General features: G+C 37.6%; 1 protein-coding gene across 5 annotated transcripts; it reads right to left on the reverse strand.

The window, feature by feature from the left end:
* Positions 1–1321: 1321 nt before the first annotated feature.
* LOC108696993 (uncharacterized protein CXorf65-like) lies at positions 1322–14169 on the reverse strand. Of its 5 annotated transcripts, none has more exons than XM_041569156.1 (7): positions 13877–14166; positions 13763–13796; positions 10363–10449; positions 8251–8367; positions 4162–4236; positions 1660–1761; positions 1322–1581 (listed from the first exon to the last, which is right to left on the reverse strand). In XM_041569156.1, the coding sequence occupies exons 2-7, from the start codon at positions 13785–13787 to the stop codon at positions 1538–1540; spliced, it is 450 nt and encodes a 149-aa protein (XP_041425090.1). In that variant the 5' UTR covers positions 13788–13796; positions 13877–14166; the 3' UTR covers positions 1322–1537. The 5 variants fall into 5 exon arrangements, with proteins under 5 accessions (XP_041425090.1, XP_041425089.1, XP_041425091.1 ...); XM_041569155.1 differs by having other exon boundaries at positions 13763–13799; XM_041569157.1 differs by lacking the exon at positions 4162–4236 and having other exon boundaries at positions 13763–13799; positions 13877–14169.
* Positions 14170–18411: the final 4242 nt, after the last annotated feature.

Below are 18411 nucleotides of genomic sequence, written 5' to 3' on the forward strand. Positions count from 1 at the left end.
ATTTAGTATTCAGGGCCAGATTTCCTGCCCAACCACCCCTAGCCCCTATGTGGCGACCCAATGCTGCGCAGTCCTAGTGCCCCTGGGCCCAGCGCCCGCACTTCCTGAGAACGCATTCGCTGGAGCACTGGGGAGCTGCGAATCTCCAGTGCTCCTCACAAAGTGGCTGGGTGGCATGCCACCCCTCCTAATTTGCCTCCCTAGGCCTGGACCTCTGTGGACTCGCAACAAATCCGGGCCTGTTAATATTGCTCAATTCACTGAAAAGGATGGTTTTTACACCGGAATATAGATTTGTGATGTATGTTTGCACATTTCCCCTATTTTTGCACAAAGATTTCCTCAAAGTAAAAATCAGATTCCAACCAAATTTTAAAGATCCAAACTTACCAAATTTGGGTTAAAATATTTTTTCACCACATCACCAAGCAAGATTGAACAGAAGGAAAAAAGGCAAATATATAATAGCATTTAAGACCCCTATTCTTTTTTGAAAAAAAAGTCTAACAATTTTTTGAATTGAAAACTATTTTTACAATCTTTTGCAAACAAAAGTAAAAAATCTGACAGGGCGCAGAGATCATGGGCTGGATTGATAATCTACTCCAGCTCTGCTAGTGCAGGAAAAGTCAAGCAGGCAGGAAAGGGACATGCATATATAACCTAGTAAGAGGTAATGAGTTAAAAGCACCATCTGAAAAAAAAACCAAACCTGAGCAGTGCAGGAGAGAAAATTTTCCGAAAGAGGAGGCTTTTATTTTTTGCAGTGTCTGCGAGACAAGAGAGGCTGAAAGAAGTAGTACTCACCCCCCTACAGGAAGCAGTATCCTTCTCCATATGAGGAAACGGGGTGTTTTTTTGAAACAATATATTTTACTTATTTGTGGGTTTACATCAGTAATTTTGTGATTAATAGTAATTATTGCCATCAAAGTTGAGATCTAAGCACAAAGCTTGAGATGTCACTATCACTTTAAACTTGCCCTGACAGCCTTTTAGGGCTGCAACATAGATACTCAGGAACAATTGATGTATGATATATATATATATATATATATATATATATATATATACAAGGCAGGTTTAATTGCAGTCACAGAAAACAACAATTATATGCATGCTGAAAGAAAAATGAAATATATAACAGGATGAGGGAGTAGAATGTTAATGTGCATAACCAATGAAATAAATTAGTAATGCTAAATGCAGTTTAGAATAATAAAATTATTATTTAGATTGTTACTGTAATGACATTTTCATGAAATATTACCAAGAACAGACAGGTCATTTTTATTTGTGCTTTGCAACATATCACCCTGTATTTATTATAACAACTTTAGATTTATTATTAATACATACGATAAAAGGAAATATATAATAAATAGTTGTGTGCTTTCTGTAGACCTGTAAGACAGCAAGATAGTATTGTTACAATATATCACAGACCTTTAAATATTGCTATGTTCAATACTCATAAACAAGGACAGCATTTTTTACAAGGAAGTGTATTTATATGACAGTATGATTGTACAAGTTCTTATGATTTTGTTGAACGTTTGCGGGGAGATGTGTTCTGTTTCACTGTAAATAAAAAAAGACATAAAGTTGTAATTGCTGTTTAAAGACATAATATAGGAACTTTAAATGCCAAATGTTTACCTTCTATAGGTGTAGAAATAAGCACTACATTTTTCTTGTTGCCCTTTTTTGATTTAGACCTGCGGCTGGAGACTCTAGATTCACCCCAGTTTCCTAATTTAGCTTCAGAAACAAAATGAAAAGAAACAATAACATTTAAATGTAGGTATAGCAAGGTAATAGAATAGGCCTGAATGAGAGTAAAAGCAAGTTCATTTATTCTCTATTGGTGTACAATTTAGACCATAGGTACTAAAGAACTGTACCAAAAGACAGGTTGGACAGATCCAGATATTTTCTGCATCAGGCAAGTACTGCAGCTTCTCACCTCTACATGTGGCTAAAGCATATCAGAAGGGTTGCAGGAAAACAAGAATCTCTTACTGGTTATTTATTAAAGTCCAAATGCTAAAATTTATTATACCCCAATGCTACAAAAAGTCAGAATCCAAATCAAAAAGCCATCTCAGACCTGCTGAGGTTGTAAGTGAATAGGAAAGGTCCCTATCCCCTGGTTGTTCAGGCAAAAATAAAAAAATTTCAGGCTTTTCGGGGATAAGCACGAAAAAATCATACGATTCAGGAAAAAACTGTATGAATGAATTATATGAATGTTTTTAAGTTTTCCCCCCAATTCGATTAATTGTGCTTTTTTGTTAATAAATAAGGTCACATTGTGGATTCTAGTTTGGTCTGACATTTTTATTTTAAAAAAATCTGAAGAATTCAGATTTTGATAAATGAACCCCCAAAAGTCGCATAGTATCACCACACCTTCTGATATTACACTTTTCCCATTGTTAGAAATATGAGTCAGGGCCACTTCAATGTAATACGTGTCTCCCACTGTATGACATCACTTTAGCTTTTGTATCTTGAGAGCTCTAGTGCCACCACAATAAATAAGACCAAATGATAAGTATGATGGAATCACTTTACTCCAATTGCCATATTTTAAAAGTGTACTTCTATTACAAAATAGATTTTTTTAAAAGAAATTCAAAATATATTACATACTGTAATGTTCATGAAACCAACAATATTATCGGCAGAACTGTACTCTCCTGTACCTATATAAATATGACTTAATGTATAAAGCCTTTTGTTTTCTTTAAATCTCTTTATTCATACATTTCAATAAAACAGATACAGTAATCATCTGTGCATTCTTAATGTAGTAGTACATACATTTAAGATGACCATAGAAACAAGGTAAAGGAAGAAAGAAAACTAAAATAAAACTAAAGGGAAGAAAAAAAAGAGGAAAGAGCCGGTACATATCTGTATAAAGCCTTTTAAGGCTTTTTGATTTCTATTTTACCACATAGCACCCACAAGCCCCTATAGGACAGCTAAGGGTCTGTTTCAGCCTTTTCAGCCCTCTGCAGTCTTTCCATATGTATGTACAAATACTTGGTTTTTGGTTAATTGCCAAGTGAACCATTTTCAAATTTTTTTAATTGATTGCCTAGATAATCTGTTGAAGGCAAACCTTAAAATGCAAGTAGTAGATAGAATTTTATCACAGGAATGCTGACTTGAGCATTTACTTTTATTTGTTTCCAATTGATTTTTCAATTTGCTTATGAATATATCTTTACCTGCATTTCTCAATGAAAGTCTTGAAATATGAACGGTTTTCTATCACGGAAAATACAATGTTTTGTTTTGTTTTTTTTCAAAAAGCATCAGTAATAGTGCTACTCCAGTAGAATTCTGCACTGAACAAACATATTTTTTTAAATTTCATTTTTGAAATCTGACATAGGCCTAGACATGTTGTTAGACTGCCCTGCCCCCTCAGTCATGTAACTTGGCTCTGATAAACTTCAATCATGCTCAGGGCCGCTCCTGCCATGACACAAGGTGAGAACCTTGCCTCAGGTGGCATGGAGCGGCCAGTCACCAGGGACTGCAAAAAGCTGCCTCTGGTAACTTTAAGAGCTGAAATTCCATTTTTTTAAGAGGGAGATTTGGTTCATTGCTCTATAGATGCAGCCTCCCCTTGACCCACTTTGGCTATAAATTTTGAAATTGCGGAGCGGGGGCAGCATCGGGGGGCTCAATTTGTGTGAATAAAGGGGAGTGGATGGGGGGACGACAAATGGCAGCAGGCCTAGGGGCGCCTGTTATGTAAATCTGGCTTGTATGAGAATAGCACTCAGTAGTAAAAATCCAAATCCTTCCGTGACTCCTTCAGTTACACTGAGTAGTAGAAACAATAACTTGAAGCAGTAATTGAACTGAAAACAATTTTATCATGAAGTGCTGGCTCTTTCTGAAAGCACAAAACCAGGCAAAACGACCTGAAATGGCTGTCTACACACCAATATTACAACTAAAAAAATTTTGTTTTGGTTAAGAAATAAAGTTTTATATGGTTGAGTGAATTATTTGCAGTGTAAACGTTATAATTTATGAATAAAAACAAGACCATAAAAATGACAGATTCCATTTAAGCACTGAAAGATTGTTATTAAGTATGGAGAGTGAAGATTTTAGAGAAAATTATCCAAAACTCACCAAGGAATTTAGCATTTACAATCTCATCGTCGTTTAACAGTGGAGTAAATGTAGCTTCCGTTGAACCAGGCAATTCTCAAAATAAATAAATAAAATCATCAGACCATAATTATGATAAATTACAGGTAAAAATGACAAATGCACTCAGTTGTATTCAAATGGTTTTGTAACATTTATAATTGCCATTTTAAAATCATATCAGATGTAAATTTAAACATTGTGATTCTGTCATGCAGGGTGTTTTCATTACTGCTATACTAGGAAATGCTGGAGCTTAACTTGTTCTCTGCGCCTCATACTTTTAGATGTCAAACTCAAAATATCTGAGACTGACATGCTAAGAAGTTGTCACTCTATGTAGACAACTTATATCTTACAAAACATAACTAGGCATGGTCAGCCCTGCTACATACAGCTTCATGAGTTCTCTGCCCTTATGGTAAATGATAATAAATCTGTGATATTTCCTATTGAACCACTTCTAGAAGTAGCCCTGTGTTTGTAGACACCCATTCTGTTGCTGCCAGGCCTTTATTTTAGTAGCAGCCTTAGTGGGACCTTTTGAAGCCTTGACCAGAAATTTGTACAGGGGCCCATCCAGATATTATACAACCACAACCCTCATGCTTACTGTGAACCACTCATTCCAAAAGGACTTCAGTATGGCATTTGAAACTCCCTCAATCTGGTTTGTATGGACTCCTCTATGGGGAAACAACAACCTACCTCAATTTCAACTTCTCCCAATGATAAGCTGTTGGGCCAAATATGTTGGGTATAATGTCAAAGATGCTAAATGTAAGCAATTCCAAACTCTTAGACATCTCCCCTCTAATATGCTATCCCGATATCTCTAGCTTGAACATGGTTTTTAAATGCATTTTCCCACTAGGCTAGTGCAGCTTACAGAAATGTTTTTAGAATTGTATCTATTTTAGGGATGGTCTGTGTAAACCATTTTCACTGTGCAATATGCTGTTGAAAAAAAACAACCAAAACAATATTTGGACATAATGTACTTAATGTCCTTTGGACATAATGTACTTAGTGTTAAAGGAGTTGTTCAGCTTTCAAATACATTTTACAGCTCAGTTGTTTTCAGATTGTTTTTTTTTTTTGATTGCTTTCCACTCCACTCTACATTTTTTACCGTTTATCCAAAACTGAAGTTTAAAATGTAATGTTCCTGTCTCTGCTGTTTGTCTGGCAGCCCAGTAATCCATGTGCAGATTCTGTAACAATTTGCTACATTACTTGATTTATTTCTCAGCAGCATCTGTGGAATATTAGCAACTATTGTATCAATTAAAACAACTGCCTTTAATGAAACTCAGATTCTGCACAGCAGGGCCAAATATAAGAAATGTATCAACTGAAGTATCATTTAGAACAGTTTACAGAGTCAGTGACCCACCCCCTTCAAGAGTTGCTGTAGAAAGACATAAGAAGGTGATACATGAAATGTTATACTTCAATATTAGAAAAATAGTCACAAATAGAAAGTAATTGAAAAAAGGCTTTATTTCTGGTGAACAATCTGAAACCAGCTGAACTGAAAAAAAGTGTTGGAAGGCGAACAGCCTCTTTAAGTACATAATGGTGATATCACGGTGAATTTCACAATTTGTATACACAGTAAGTTGTCTTGGTGTGGCCTAATAAGCATGAATAATCAGGAAGTTGAACAAAAAAACTAATGGAAACACATGACCGAAGTAAAACAAACATTTACTTGCTGACTAGAAGATGGCATTGGATAACAGATTAATAAAAAAGAAAGCAAGTGGAAGAAAGAAGAGTTTAATAAATAAAGCATGATGCGTGCATATTTGTACTGATTGTGTCATTGAGACTGCACTATATCATACTTGCTGATCAATAAAAAGCATCCAGTCAGTAAATGCTGGGAATACACCATATACCTGTGAATAACCTTTTTATATGTAGCACCAAAAGGAATGCTTACATTTTCACCTTTGTAGACATTTTGCTTATTAATGTGAAAGTCACATGCAACAAGCAGAATTGTAAGACAGCTTTGTACTGTTTATCTTCTGTTGATTAGTTGTGGGTGTGAAATCATTTGTGTCTATGTCCAGTTTCACACAATTATGTTCCACATGCTAATGGATTCAACTTTTGAGAACAAATTATCAAGGGGCAAGTGAATGTAAATATTACTTAGAAAAAGTAAAAGTAAAAATTTGCTAACTTAATAATCTTAGAATTACATCTCCTAATAGTTTTTTTAATAAATCCGTTTAACTGGTTGAGATTTCAGTATCAGTTTTTATTTATTCCTTAACTCAACAAATATTTGTCATGTTGGCCAATCCAGCTTAAATGAATTCTTAGCAAAGGATTTTTTTTACCTTGTCACGCTTCTATTTTAGGATTTATAGCCATTATTTCAAGCCTGATTAAGTTGATGAAGTAATAAACCTTAGATCTTTGAAAGATACTATGCAAATACTGCAACTAATCACCTCTAATGTTTTTTTCATAAATGTATTTTGCAAATGAAAACGCATTTAGATTTTAAGCTTTTACTTCTTTCTTCCCGTGAATACGTTTTTTGTGTTTCTTTTGTTAATCTTTTAAATAATGAAATTGACTGCATTGATTGCAGAGAATGAAGCCTGAATTTTAATAAGAAGTTAGCGTTCAAGAAAATCTTACAGATCCTTTTCATTTCTTTTTTTAACGTCTTCATTTTTTTTGTTTAATGCCCTAGTGATATTTTGTCAACCTAGGAAATTAAAAAGCAAAGCAAATGCTGCCAACTTGTTGTTTATTGTCTAATGACACTAAGCGGCAGATTATACAAAGGTCGAGGTCAATTTTCAAATGAAAAAATTTCAAATTTCGAGCTATTTTTTGTCTACTTCAACTAGAGAATAGTCCAAATTCGATTTGAATTTGAAAAAAATGTGAAATTCGAAATTTATCATTTACTGTCTCTTTAAAAATTCAACTTTGACCATTCGCCATCTAAAACATGCCGAATTGCTGGTTTTGGAGTCAATTAGTGAAAAATCAAAGTTTTTTGGGGGGAAAAACTTCGAATCGAATTCGATCGATTTGAATTCGGCCGAATACGGACCTATTCAATCGAAAACGGACCTATTCGACCAAAAAAAAAACTTCGTTTTAATTTCGGTTGGTTTTTTTGAATTAGAATTTCGAAGTTTTTTCAATTCGAAATTCAACCCTTGATAAATATGCCCTAAATCCTTAAAATCCAGGGACAATGATAAAGCCAAAAGATGGGTGACAAGCTGCAGGTCACCTGTCTTCTCTCCTTGCTCACGGGAGATGGACTCAGTGTTAAAGGAGTTGTTCAGCTTTCAAATACATTTTACAGCTCAGTTGTTTTTAGATTGATCACCAGAAATACTTTTTTTTTATTGCTTTCCATTCTTTTCCATTTTTACCGTTTATCCAAAACTGAAGTTTAAAATGTAATGTCTCTGCTGTTTGTCTGACAGGTTATATAATATAATACAAATACAAACTTTAGCATAAATGAAATAATGAAACAAAATCAAATGCTTAACAACTGCAAAAGAAAACTCTAAAGCTACTTGCTTTAGAAAATAACCTTACAGTCTTATCAGTATATGTCTGCGAAAAATAGATGTTGAATTACCTCCAACAAAACCATGTCAGCAAGATAGAACTATAGTGACAGGTAAAGGGTCTTGTAGGTTGACAGTCAACTGCAGTTTATATGTTATATAAAATATCAAAAAATGTAAAAAGCACTCCATAGGGGTAAAAAATCACCACAATATGTAAATCTGCCAGGTGCCCACACAATGACAGTGGTAGCACATCTACAAGTCCTTCACATCACAATAAACTCATTATGGACTTTGATGAAACTAAGACCAATACATAGCAAACCCTACTAAGGACAAAATCAAAGTTAGTAGTTATGACAAAGACAATGTCGGTATCCATACCCAAGCACAAAGGCTTAAACCACAGTTATAGCCACACCTGCATTTCTTCCAAATAAACTGTTAAATGTGTGTGTGTTGGGGCATCAGGCAGATCTCTGCTTTAGATTATACATTCTGATCTTACTGGTAACAGAAAGAAGGACACAGGTCTCCCGCTCATTAAGAAGTTCTGATGCGTATCTTTGCGGATTTTCCAAAAGATTTTTAACTTGCCCACTCTGATCTGCTAGTTCAACATCACCTGTAGCAAATATAAAGACAACTATTTTTATAAGATATTTAACTATCAAAATATTGCAAAATGAACTCATGTTCCAGTACATTATAGTATTGTTTGTCATCTCCATTCAGCTCTAATGAGCAATTTTTTTCTCTCACTAGAGGTCCTCACAAAAGGAGGGGGAATAGTTAGGCCCAATGAATTTTATATTAAAGGGTGATTATTCAGAGACTTAATTAGTAATTAATTAAACTGGGTTTAAATTAAAGCTTGTCTTTATCAATAATAGTCATAATTCTTTTGGCCAAGATGTCATACATTGATAAACAGTTTACTTTCAAACTTCACATATTTTATATAAGGTACAGTATTGCATATGTCTTTTTTCATATTATTTGTATTTTAAGCTTTTTCTCTGACCATGTTAACAGGTATATATTCTAGATCTTGTGGCTGTGACCTGCAGTAGCAAGCATTTAAATACATAGGGCAAAATGTAATATCATCTGCAGAGTGAAGACAAATTTGCAAAAACAAGATAAAAAATTTGAATTTTAATTGCGCATTGCACACTTTTAAAAAGTGCTGTAAGGTGGTGTAATCTTTTGGAGCAAACGTAAGAACTTTTTAGGAAGAAGTTTTATTACATACACTGTGCACTATAAAACTTTAAAATTCCCAATCTTTCTTTACTGTCGAAAGTGGTCAATAAAAAGTTTCCAAACAAAGGAAAATTTGTTCATATGTATGTGTGTAGCTCCTAACTCAGAAGCTATTAAAGTTTATGCCAATTTATTCCCTTTTATGATTGTTTTCTTGTGTGTCATGTTAAAGTTGACAAGGCTACCCAAACCTTTTTTTTCTTTTGTAAATGAAAAATTTATAAAATATTACATTTATTTAGATAAATGTTTTTTAGAATGCATTAGAATTTAATGATATCGTAAAAACCAACAATGGCGGGATGTGTTACATCAGCAGCCAAGTTCACAAAATCTCTTGACTACAAACAACTGTGCATTTGTATAAGCTTTTAAAAGGTTTTAGGCATGATGCAGGGATGCTTATTATGGATAATCCTTTTTTAGGCCAACTTAACTTCGACTATCGTAGTAAAATCCTTCAACTTCGAAATATCGAAGGATTTACCGCATTTAGTTTGATCGAACGATCAAAGGAAAAATCGTTGAACGATTTTCCTTCGATCAGAAGGTCCCCATAGGCTAACATTGGTGTTCGGTAGGTTTTAGTTGGTGAAGTAGGAAGTCGAAGTTTTTTTTAAAGAGACAGTACTTCGACTATCGAATGGTCGAATAGTCGAACGATTTTTAGTTCGAATCGCCCGATTCAAAGTCGTAGTCGAAGGTCAAAGTAGCCAATTCGATGGTAGAAGTAGCCAAAATAAAACTTCGAAATTCAAAGTTTTTTTCATTCTAATCCTTCACTCGAGCTTAGTAAATGTGCCCCTTACTGTTTGCTTTTTCCCATACAGATTATGAGCCTCACCAAATATGTCAAGATTATTTAAAGGGGACCTGTCACCCAAACATTAAAAGCAGAATAATAAAAGTATTTTTAAATTAAACATGAAACCCAAACTTTTTTTTTAATTGCAACATCTATTCTTGATATCAAGGTATTTAAAAATCCAAGCTGTCTATTCAGCACTTCCTAGATGTCACTTCACTCCTCACATTCCCCCCATCCTCCTTATGGTCTATAATTGTGAGCCTCTGATTCTCATGGACATTAGGTCCCCCCATTCTGGCACATACACTAGATTTTTCGGATGATGCAAAAATTGTCTCATAACAGTGTCCACAAAATGGCACCAAGTTGATTGCTGTGATTTCTGGAATTTCCAGACTGAAGGAAGCAAAAATAAATAGAGTTTATTTAGCTAAACTAACATGATAGAATAGGATTTAGAATTATTTCTGAGAGTGACAGGTCCCCTTTAACAAAAAAGAACACCAAAAATCAACTTCAAAACAGATGCTGGCATGTTTCAGGTACCTTCATTGTCATAATGACAGCAGGTTTTGATGCTTTCCAAAAGTAGCTGAACCTTGCAGTTAATGTTAAAAAGTGCTTCTTCATTATCTGTAAATAAAAGTTTTAATAATGTTCATTTTTTTACATGTTCTGCTTTTAGCTTGGATTTTTTTTTGTTCATTGTAATGATTTCCATTAATACAATACCTGCAAATCTGTAGGGTTAAATACTTTTATTACTATAGGCCTTTTATTAAAATCAAAGTGTACATAAAAGTATGCGTACAGTATGTACACACACACACATATCATTCCGTATTTGGTGCAGAAATATTGATGTGAAGCAGTAAAATAATGTGAAACCATTTTGAGTTATTTATTTGCTAGTTGGTTCCATTGGCATTAACTTGAAAGACAAGCTAATAAAAAAATAGGTAGGGTAGTATGATACAGTTACATGGCATACACAGGAAATCTCTAGAATGTATGTAGAAGGTGAATGCATACTGTCATTAATTAGTCCTTATACAGTTGGGAAATGTGCTGACCTCTGACACACTGTGTTATTACTCAGTATCTCAGGAACATTGACGTATGGTACTGGCAAATTGGAATATTGGAACAGATTGTTTGTCAGAATGTCCTATCATCGAGACACTGCAGATTCAGGACTTCTCTCATGGTGGGAGATAAAGCTCCTGCTGGTAGCAGAGTTTGGGAGCCATCCTTTCTGTAGGTAGAGGCAGCCTAATACTTAGTGGTGGAAATAATGAAATATCTATCTATCTATCTATCTATCTATCATCTATAAAAATCTTTCTATTAAAATCTATCTATCTATCTATCTATCTATCTATCTATCCATCTATTGCTGATCTCAAGTCTTCAGTGAGGAATGGCAGAGCATAGTAGATCTCTTATGGAATTCTGGCTTTAGAATATTGCCTTGTGGTGAGGCTGGCAAGGTCCTAATTATTTGATAAAATGTAAATAAATGCTGTGGCCATTTTATACCATCACTGTCTCCTGGTGTTTTAATAAGTTATGTAACAAAGGGGTTCAGGGGGATGGCATATGGTGAAGGGTCAATTGAGGAGTCCCATTGTCAAGATCTGTGGTATTTGGGCATCTATACTGAAGTCCAAATCAGAAAGCCCATGTATGTTTGTTATAAGCCTTCAAATAAAGATAATGAATGGTATATGTATATATCCATAGTTGCTGTGTCATTAAGGGGCACACTTACTATGGGACGAATATCGAGGGTTAATTAACCCTCGATATTCGACCATCAAAGTTAAATCTTTCGACTTCGAAGGATTTACCACATTTAACGATTCGAAGGATTTTAATCCATCGATCGTACGATTTTCCTTCGATCAGAAATTACTAGAAAGCCTATGGGAACCTTCCCCATAGGCTAACATTGGTGCTCGGTAGGTTTTAGGTGGCGAAGTAGGTGGTCGAAGTTTTTTTTAAAGAGAGAGTACTTCGACTATCGAATGGTCGAATTGTGGAACGATTTTTAGTTTGAATCATTCGATTTGAAGTTGAAGTAGCCAATTCGATGGTCGAGTATTTTTCATTCTAATCCTCACTCGAGCTAAGTAAATGTGCCCCCTTGTGTTTTAATGTGTTCATGACACCCTGCTGCCTGTGAACATTCAGCAATATCCTGAGGCTCTTTAAATGCTACCTATGTTTTTGTGTGGTTTATGGCTTCTGTTAAACAGGGTCTTACGTTATACCTAAACCAGGGGTGTCCAAACTTTTTGCAACAAGGGCCAGATTTAGTGAAGTGAAAATGTGTGAGGCCCGACCATTCAACCTGACATCAATTCGTAGCTAGCTTGTGATCAGGATCATTCTGCAACTCCCAGCATCCCTCTTATTTCAGGATCTCCTCTATAAATCAATAAAGCCCAAGTTAAAAAAAAAATACATGCTGCTGTAAAGGTGCCAAGTATCACTGCCCAAAGTGACCAACTGCAATCCCAGAAAACTTCTCAATCAGTTTCAATATTCACCATGAAAGCACAGAGTACCTTAACCCACATCAGCACTGCTCTGTGTCCAACCCACAAGCCACCAAACTGCCAGCCCAGTGCCACCAACACAACCCGTGTCCCAGAGCTTATTGATAGTGACATAGGTTTGTCAGTATGACGGTGTCTGTATAGGAAGCCGAGCACTGTCCAGTGCAGAATGAGCCCATGACAGACTGAGGGTCAGCTCCAGAACAGCCTAAGCCCAGTGGCAGGAGAATAACGAGGCCATTGCCAGAGCCGGGCACCTCCCAGCAAACACAGTGTTTAGTAGTGAGACATTCCCTGTCCGTCCTCTCCCTCACACAGGCCTCTCGCTCCGACCCGCACCCCTTGCCTGCAATATCCAAGCCTACCTACAAACCACTCCCATCGAGACTCTTCAGTCAGTCCCGTAGTGTCTGGGCCGGTGCTGGGTGGAATGCAGCTTCTGGGAGTGACATGCGTGCTCACCAACCAAACCAAATGTCCCGACGGGGCCCCGTACGATGTAGGCTCCTCCTAAAAGCAAAACACTCCCCCCACGATCAGCAGTGGCAGTCGCTGTCATTGAGCAAATAGCACTGAATCACCCAGAGCTGCCGATAAAGGATAAGTCAGGGCCGAACATTACCAATCGTGTTTATTTGCCTCTTCTAATCTTTCACTGGACTGAATCTGCCTGTAGCACCCAGAGGTGCTGGGGGCGCATACAGCATACCAAAATATGCAATACCTCCAGTTTCATGTGCGGGCCTTATTCTGGTATATTTTTGGAATCTGCTGCGGGCCAATTAAAAATGGATCGCGGGCCGCATTTGGCCCGCGGGCCATAGTTTGGACACCCCTGACCTAAACTATGGGGAGATTCCTCTCAAAGGAAGTAAATGCTTCTGGAAAGGGATTGTGGGGAATAAAGTCAATTCTCCATCTTGATGTGTCTTGGTCAGGAGCAGTGCATTCAGTGCAATAATATAGTAGTGAAAGAAATAATAAGAAATATAAACATCACACTTTCTAAAGCAATATGCTTGTACTGGCCTCATCGGGGAGCTGTAAAAGCCTTTATCATTTTTTAAAAGCTTCATCCAATTATTTCTCTGACCTGCATTGTTATTGTCTTTGCCAATATGTATCTAGATAGAGGGCATATTACATATCAGAATTCCCTTGCCTGAATCATTTATTTAAGCAGCGGCATGTCTGGCAACAGGAAAAAGAGAAAACCCATAAATGCTGATCAAGATAACGCCCTACTTTATGGAAGCCACAAATATATAAAACCCCATAGGCATCTTTCAGAGGAGATACAAGACAATCCAGTCATACTAAAACACATATACAATGAATTACTATATCTGTAGATATATCGATATATACATCAGATTTCCACATACCTCCATAAAGGACTGTGATAAACATCTCGGCTTGCTTCTAGTAAAAGAACAGTAACATTATTATAAAATGTTTATTGTAATTCAAAAACATAGAAGAAATAAATTATTACTTACCTTTATTTAGAGGATCCAGTATAAGTAATCAATTCTATCAGAAACAAGTATATTTATTATGGCACTGCAGTAGTAAAAGCTAAATATTACAGAAAGTCCCCTCTTTTCCCTAGACAGCAAATGCTTGTGTTTCCTTGGTAGTCTCAACCCTATTACTGGAAACAGATACATTAGCAACCGCCTGGGAAATTCTCGTTAAAGAAAACCCTTTGTAATAACTTTCTTCTCATTCTCTGATCACTAATGTTGTTTACCAGCCGCCCCTTTGATTGCTCAGTAAACAATGCTCATTATTTATTGAAGGGCCCTGGATATAACAGACTGGGTTTGGCTGTAGCTACAGTAGCTGTGTCTCCAAGGAGTTGCTATAGTTCAGTGCCAAGAAAGTATTATGCTTGGAGCTGCCTTTCTTTTCCTATACCTTGTACATTGAATGGATTGCAATTCCTCCCTCTAGTTCTTTTTAAATAACACTAAACTTACTTTAAAATGTAAATAATACACAGATTTACACGTTAAACAGATAATACTGAAAATATAAATATTGTGCTCAGCTTTTTTTTTTTACTTTTTACTTTTTTTTGATTTTATAGCCAGTGTCCCCCCAAAAATCACAAACCTCTATGATTTGTCTTTAGTTACAAGTCTGTTGTACAGCCACACACACACACACACACACACACACACACTTCAAATTGGGCAGCTCAGAGATTAAAACAGGTGACATGAAACTGAAAAAAAGGAATACAGTATGTACGTTAAGAAATATATGTGTATATTGTACTATATTTATGGCCATGTGTATGATATGAAACTGTAGTAGCCAGCACCATTTGTGCTTATTTTTGTGTGTTGACCTATAAGCCTTTTAATACATACTTGTGTACCAATATTAGCTTCTAATATGTAGTAATTAATTGTCAGGAAGGGATCCATTAAGGTTTTCTCCTTTCTTTGTTTGATGAACTACGTCTAAGAATTCATGATGTACAGTTAGAAAACATTACATAGTTAAGTAGTAGTTGAAACTGAAAATAACTAATGCAGGAGAAGGAAGCAATCTATTTAATTCAGCCCTTGAACTAGTGCCTAGGTCGAATTTTTACTAGCAATGTGCCTACTGTATCTTGTGTATGCAACCACTCCATGGAGGGAATGCCACATGCTCAGTTTTCACTATAAAAACTCTTCTCAGCTTAGCTGTCCTTCTGTAGACTCCCTTGCCATTACTGCAGATGTTGCACCATCAAGATATGACAAAAATATACTGGGCCCATGTGAATAAACACAATAGGAAATAATTAAATTGTTTATGCTAAATATATGTTTATTTGTAGAACTCTGAATGAGCATATTTTAACAAATGGTGCTAAAAAGTGTGTGTGAGTTTAATTGGTAGGTATTTATAAACACCACTCCTCCATATTTTGTTTTAGAATCCAGTAAAATTACTAGCCACTTATATCAGCTTCCCCTTTATATATACAGTATCTCTTGTTGCCACAGCATAAATTACAATCCTCATCACCTCCTTTGTAGGCTTGTAATTTACAGTATGGGAGAGTGAGGAACCCTTTTTAAAATCGCCCAGTGTACAAGCCTCTTAGTGAGTATTAGCATACTATCAAGGCAAGGATACAGCCACCCTGGCTTTAGTAACATGTTATTAAAAAAACAATTATATTGTTGCAATGCTACCAACAGACAAATGTTTTAGACTTGTTTCTATCTCAACACCCGGTTATTTCCTAAACGAAACCACGAGCCCCTAACCACTGTCTCCAGGAAAATAAATGCTTTGTTAGAACAATAAATAAACCAACCTATCAATACAGATAAGCCTAGCATTTATTAAGTAAATATGCATCTCACTTCAAATGTCTGTGACTCAGAGCTAATCAAGTCAGATAATACTTATTACATCTTGTGGGTAATATGATGCTGCATTGTAAACATTACGTTTAAAATAGAAAAAAATAGAAAAAAAAGCTAAGTCAAATCGCTACTGCATTTTTGGATAAATGTTACATACCTCTAATTAAAAGTTTTATCCACTCAATACATAGATCAGGAGGCACTCCAGATAAAATAAGAGATTCTTTATTGCAACAGATGCATTTCGGGAGGGACTCCCTTAATCATAGGCTCACTTAAGCATGTCATTAATACTGTGCTACACTAGCAAAAAAAAAAATTGCCATAGTTAAATTCGCAGTGAATTTTTCTGTTTCGCTGATGGCGATATTTTTCATGAAACCACGCAAAAAATTTGCCATGTGTCTTTTTTTTTGCCTAGCCCGACAAATAAAAATGGAAACGTCATTTTATCCTTTCCTTCCACATCAGCCAATTGGATCTGAGCCCTCCCACTGTCTATATAAGGAGGTGCAGAGGTGGCCATTACTGTGGTTGTTGTTGGTTGTGGATAGAAGAGGAGATAGGAGATTTTTTGTCTTATTTAGCTATTTTGTCTTATTTTGTGGAGCTAGCTGTTTGAGTTAGTGCAACGCAAGTGGAAGTTGTGCATTTCAGTTTACTGTTTTCCCTCTTCTTGCCTGCTCACCTGTGAAACCCAAGAGCCCTTATAAGGGCGATGTTTGTCTTTGTCTGTTTGTGTATATCCCTTGTGGGTGCACACTACCGTATATACTCGAGTATAAGCCGACCCGAGTATAAGCCGAGGTAACTAATTTTACCTACGAAAACTGGGAAAACGTATTGACTCTAGTATAAGCCTGACACAACTACAGCCCTGTCTCCCAGCAGCGCACATTCTGCCAAAGTGACCCCCCCAGCGATCAACTGGACTTCTTTGCAAAGTTGATGGTGACAGAGAATTGCCAAACGAATTACTGTGTGCATTGTCCCACTGTCCCACTACCATGTGCAGAGGGTGCTGTGTGATATTGCCATCACTGTTAATCTTTCGTATAACCAACAGAGGGCGCTGTGTGATATTGCAGTCACTGTTATTCTTTAATATAACCAACAGAGGGCGCTGTGTGATATTGCAGTCACTGTTATTCTTTCATATAACCAACAGAGGGTGCTGTGTGATATTGCAGTCACTGTTATTCTTTAATATAACCAACAGAGGGTGCTGTGTGATACTGCAGTCACTGTTATTCTTTCATATAACCAACAGATGGCGCTGTGTGATATTGCAGTCACTGTTATTCTTTCATATAACCAACAGAGGGCACACTTATCCAGTCGCAGCAGACAGAGGCAGTGGTAGACTGGCCCACCCAAGCTACCTCATATGCTGCAGGCACAAGTGAGTGCCAGGAGAAGATGTTGATATTGGGACACCCCATTACTCTTTTTATTTGATCCTGAGGTGGACTTGGGTCTTTTTGTGGAGCAGACAGGTAAAGAGGGTGCATTCCTTTCTGATAAGGAGAAGGGCATGACACAGCCCACCACAATAGCAGTAGGGGATATTAGGCTGGGTCCCCTAATGGCAGGACAGCAGGCTGCTGGTGTTGAGGCAGATGCCAGCATACTGGATGTGGATGCCATGTACGATGCAGGGTCTGGTCTGGGGGAGGATTTTGAGGATGACAGGGACAGACCCTGGGCGGCGGCTCAGGAGAATGACAGCAGCAGTTTAGGGTGTGTTGTTGATGATGATGAAGAGCAGGCCCCACAGAGGCAGAAGACCCCACCAACCACTGCTAGGGGGACAGGCAACGCAGCAGCACTACACCTGGGTCCAAAGGCTCTGGTGGGGACCATCAGTCTTTGGATCCCCAGCCCTCCACAGCAGGCAAGGCAATGGCCTGCACTTCAGCAGTGTTGGCATTTTTCCCTTGTCAGACTGAGGACCAATCCTTGTGCCAGCTCTGCTGACAGGATATTTGTAGGGGACAGCCAGGGGTCACATAAGTTCCCATATGAAACATCATCACAGGATGATGTGGGAGCATTTCTGGCTGATGAGGCTTGACCAGTGCCTAGAAATGGCACAATATGCTCTGGAGGTGCTGGCTTGCCCCCTGCCAGTGTCCTGTCGTGTCTTCGGTGCCGTAGGTGGGCTGGTCACTAAGAAGTGCACACGGCTATCCGCTGGCAGTGTGGATATGCTTAATGGATAAGTGGGGATATCCAAGTGCCCATTGCAGACATCAGAGATTAGCCTCCTCTCTCCATTACTACCTTAAACTCCTCTATACTCTCCTCTCTTAGAATCCTCCTCGCTAGTTTTGCTTATTCCCCATCTGGCTGCTATATGTGCTGCTGCTACTATTAGTACTACTGCTGCATTGTTGCCAATTTTTTTCTGGTTGAGGTCTGTCAAGGCTACTGTCACGATCGCCGCCCGGAGCAGGACCAGGAGCTCCGGGCGGCGCAACTACGTCCTCCGACGCCGCTCCCAAAATGGCGGCGCCCATGGCCGCCACGTGGGTAGCGGCGCCGGCGCAGAGACGCCTGCGCGCAAGTGCGCAGCCGCGAAGACGTCACAACGGTGCGACGGACGCAGACGCAGCGCGTCGGTCGCAGACGTGCTGACGCCGACGCAAGGGCGCCAAAAA

Source organism: Xenopus laevis, chromosome 7L (assembly GCF_017654675.1).
Source record: "Xenopus laevis strain J_2021 chromosome 7L, Xenopus_laevis_v10.1, whole genome shotgun sequence".
Lineage (NCBI taxonomy): Eukaryota > Metazoa > Chordata > Amphibia > Anura > Pipidae > Xenopus > Xenopus laevis.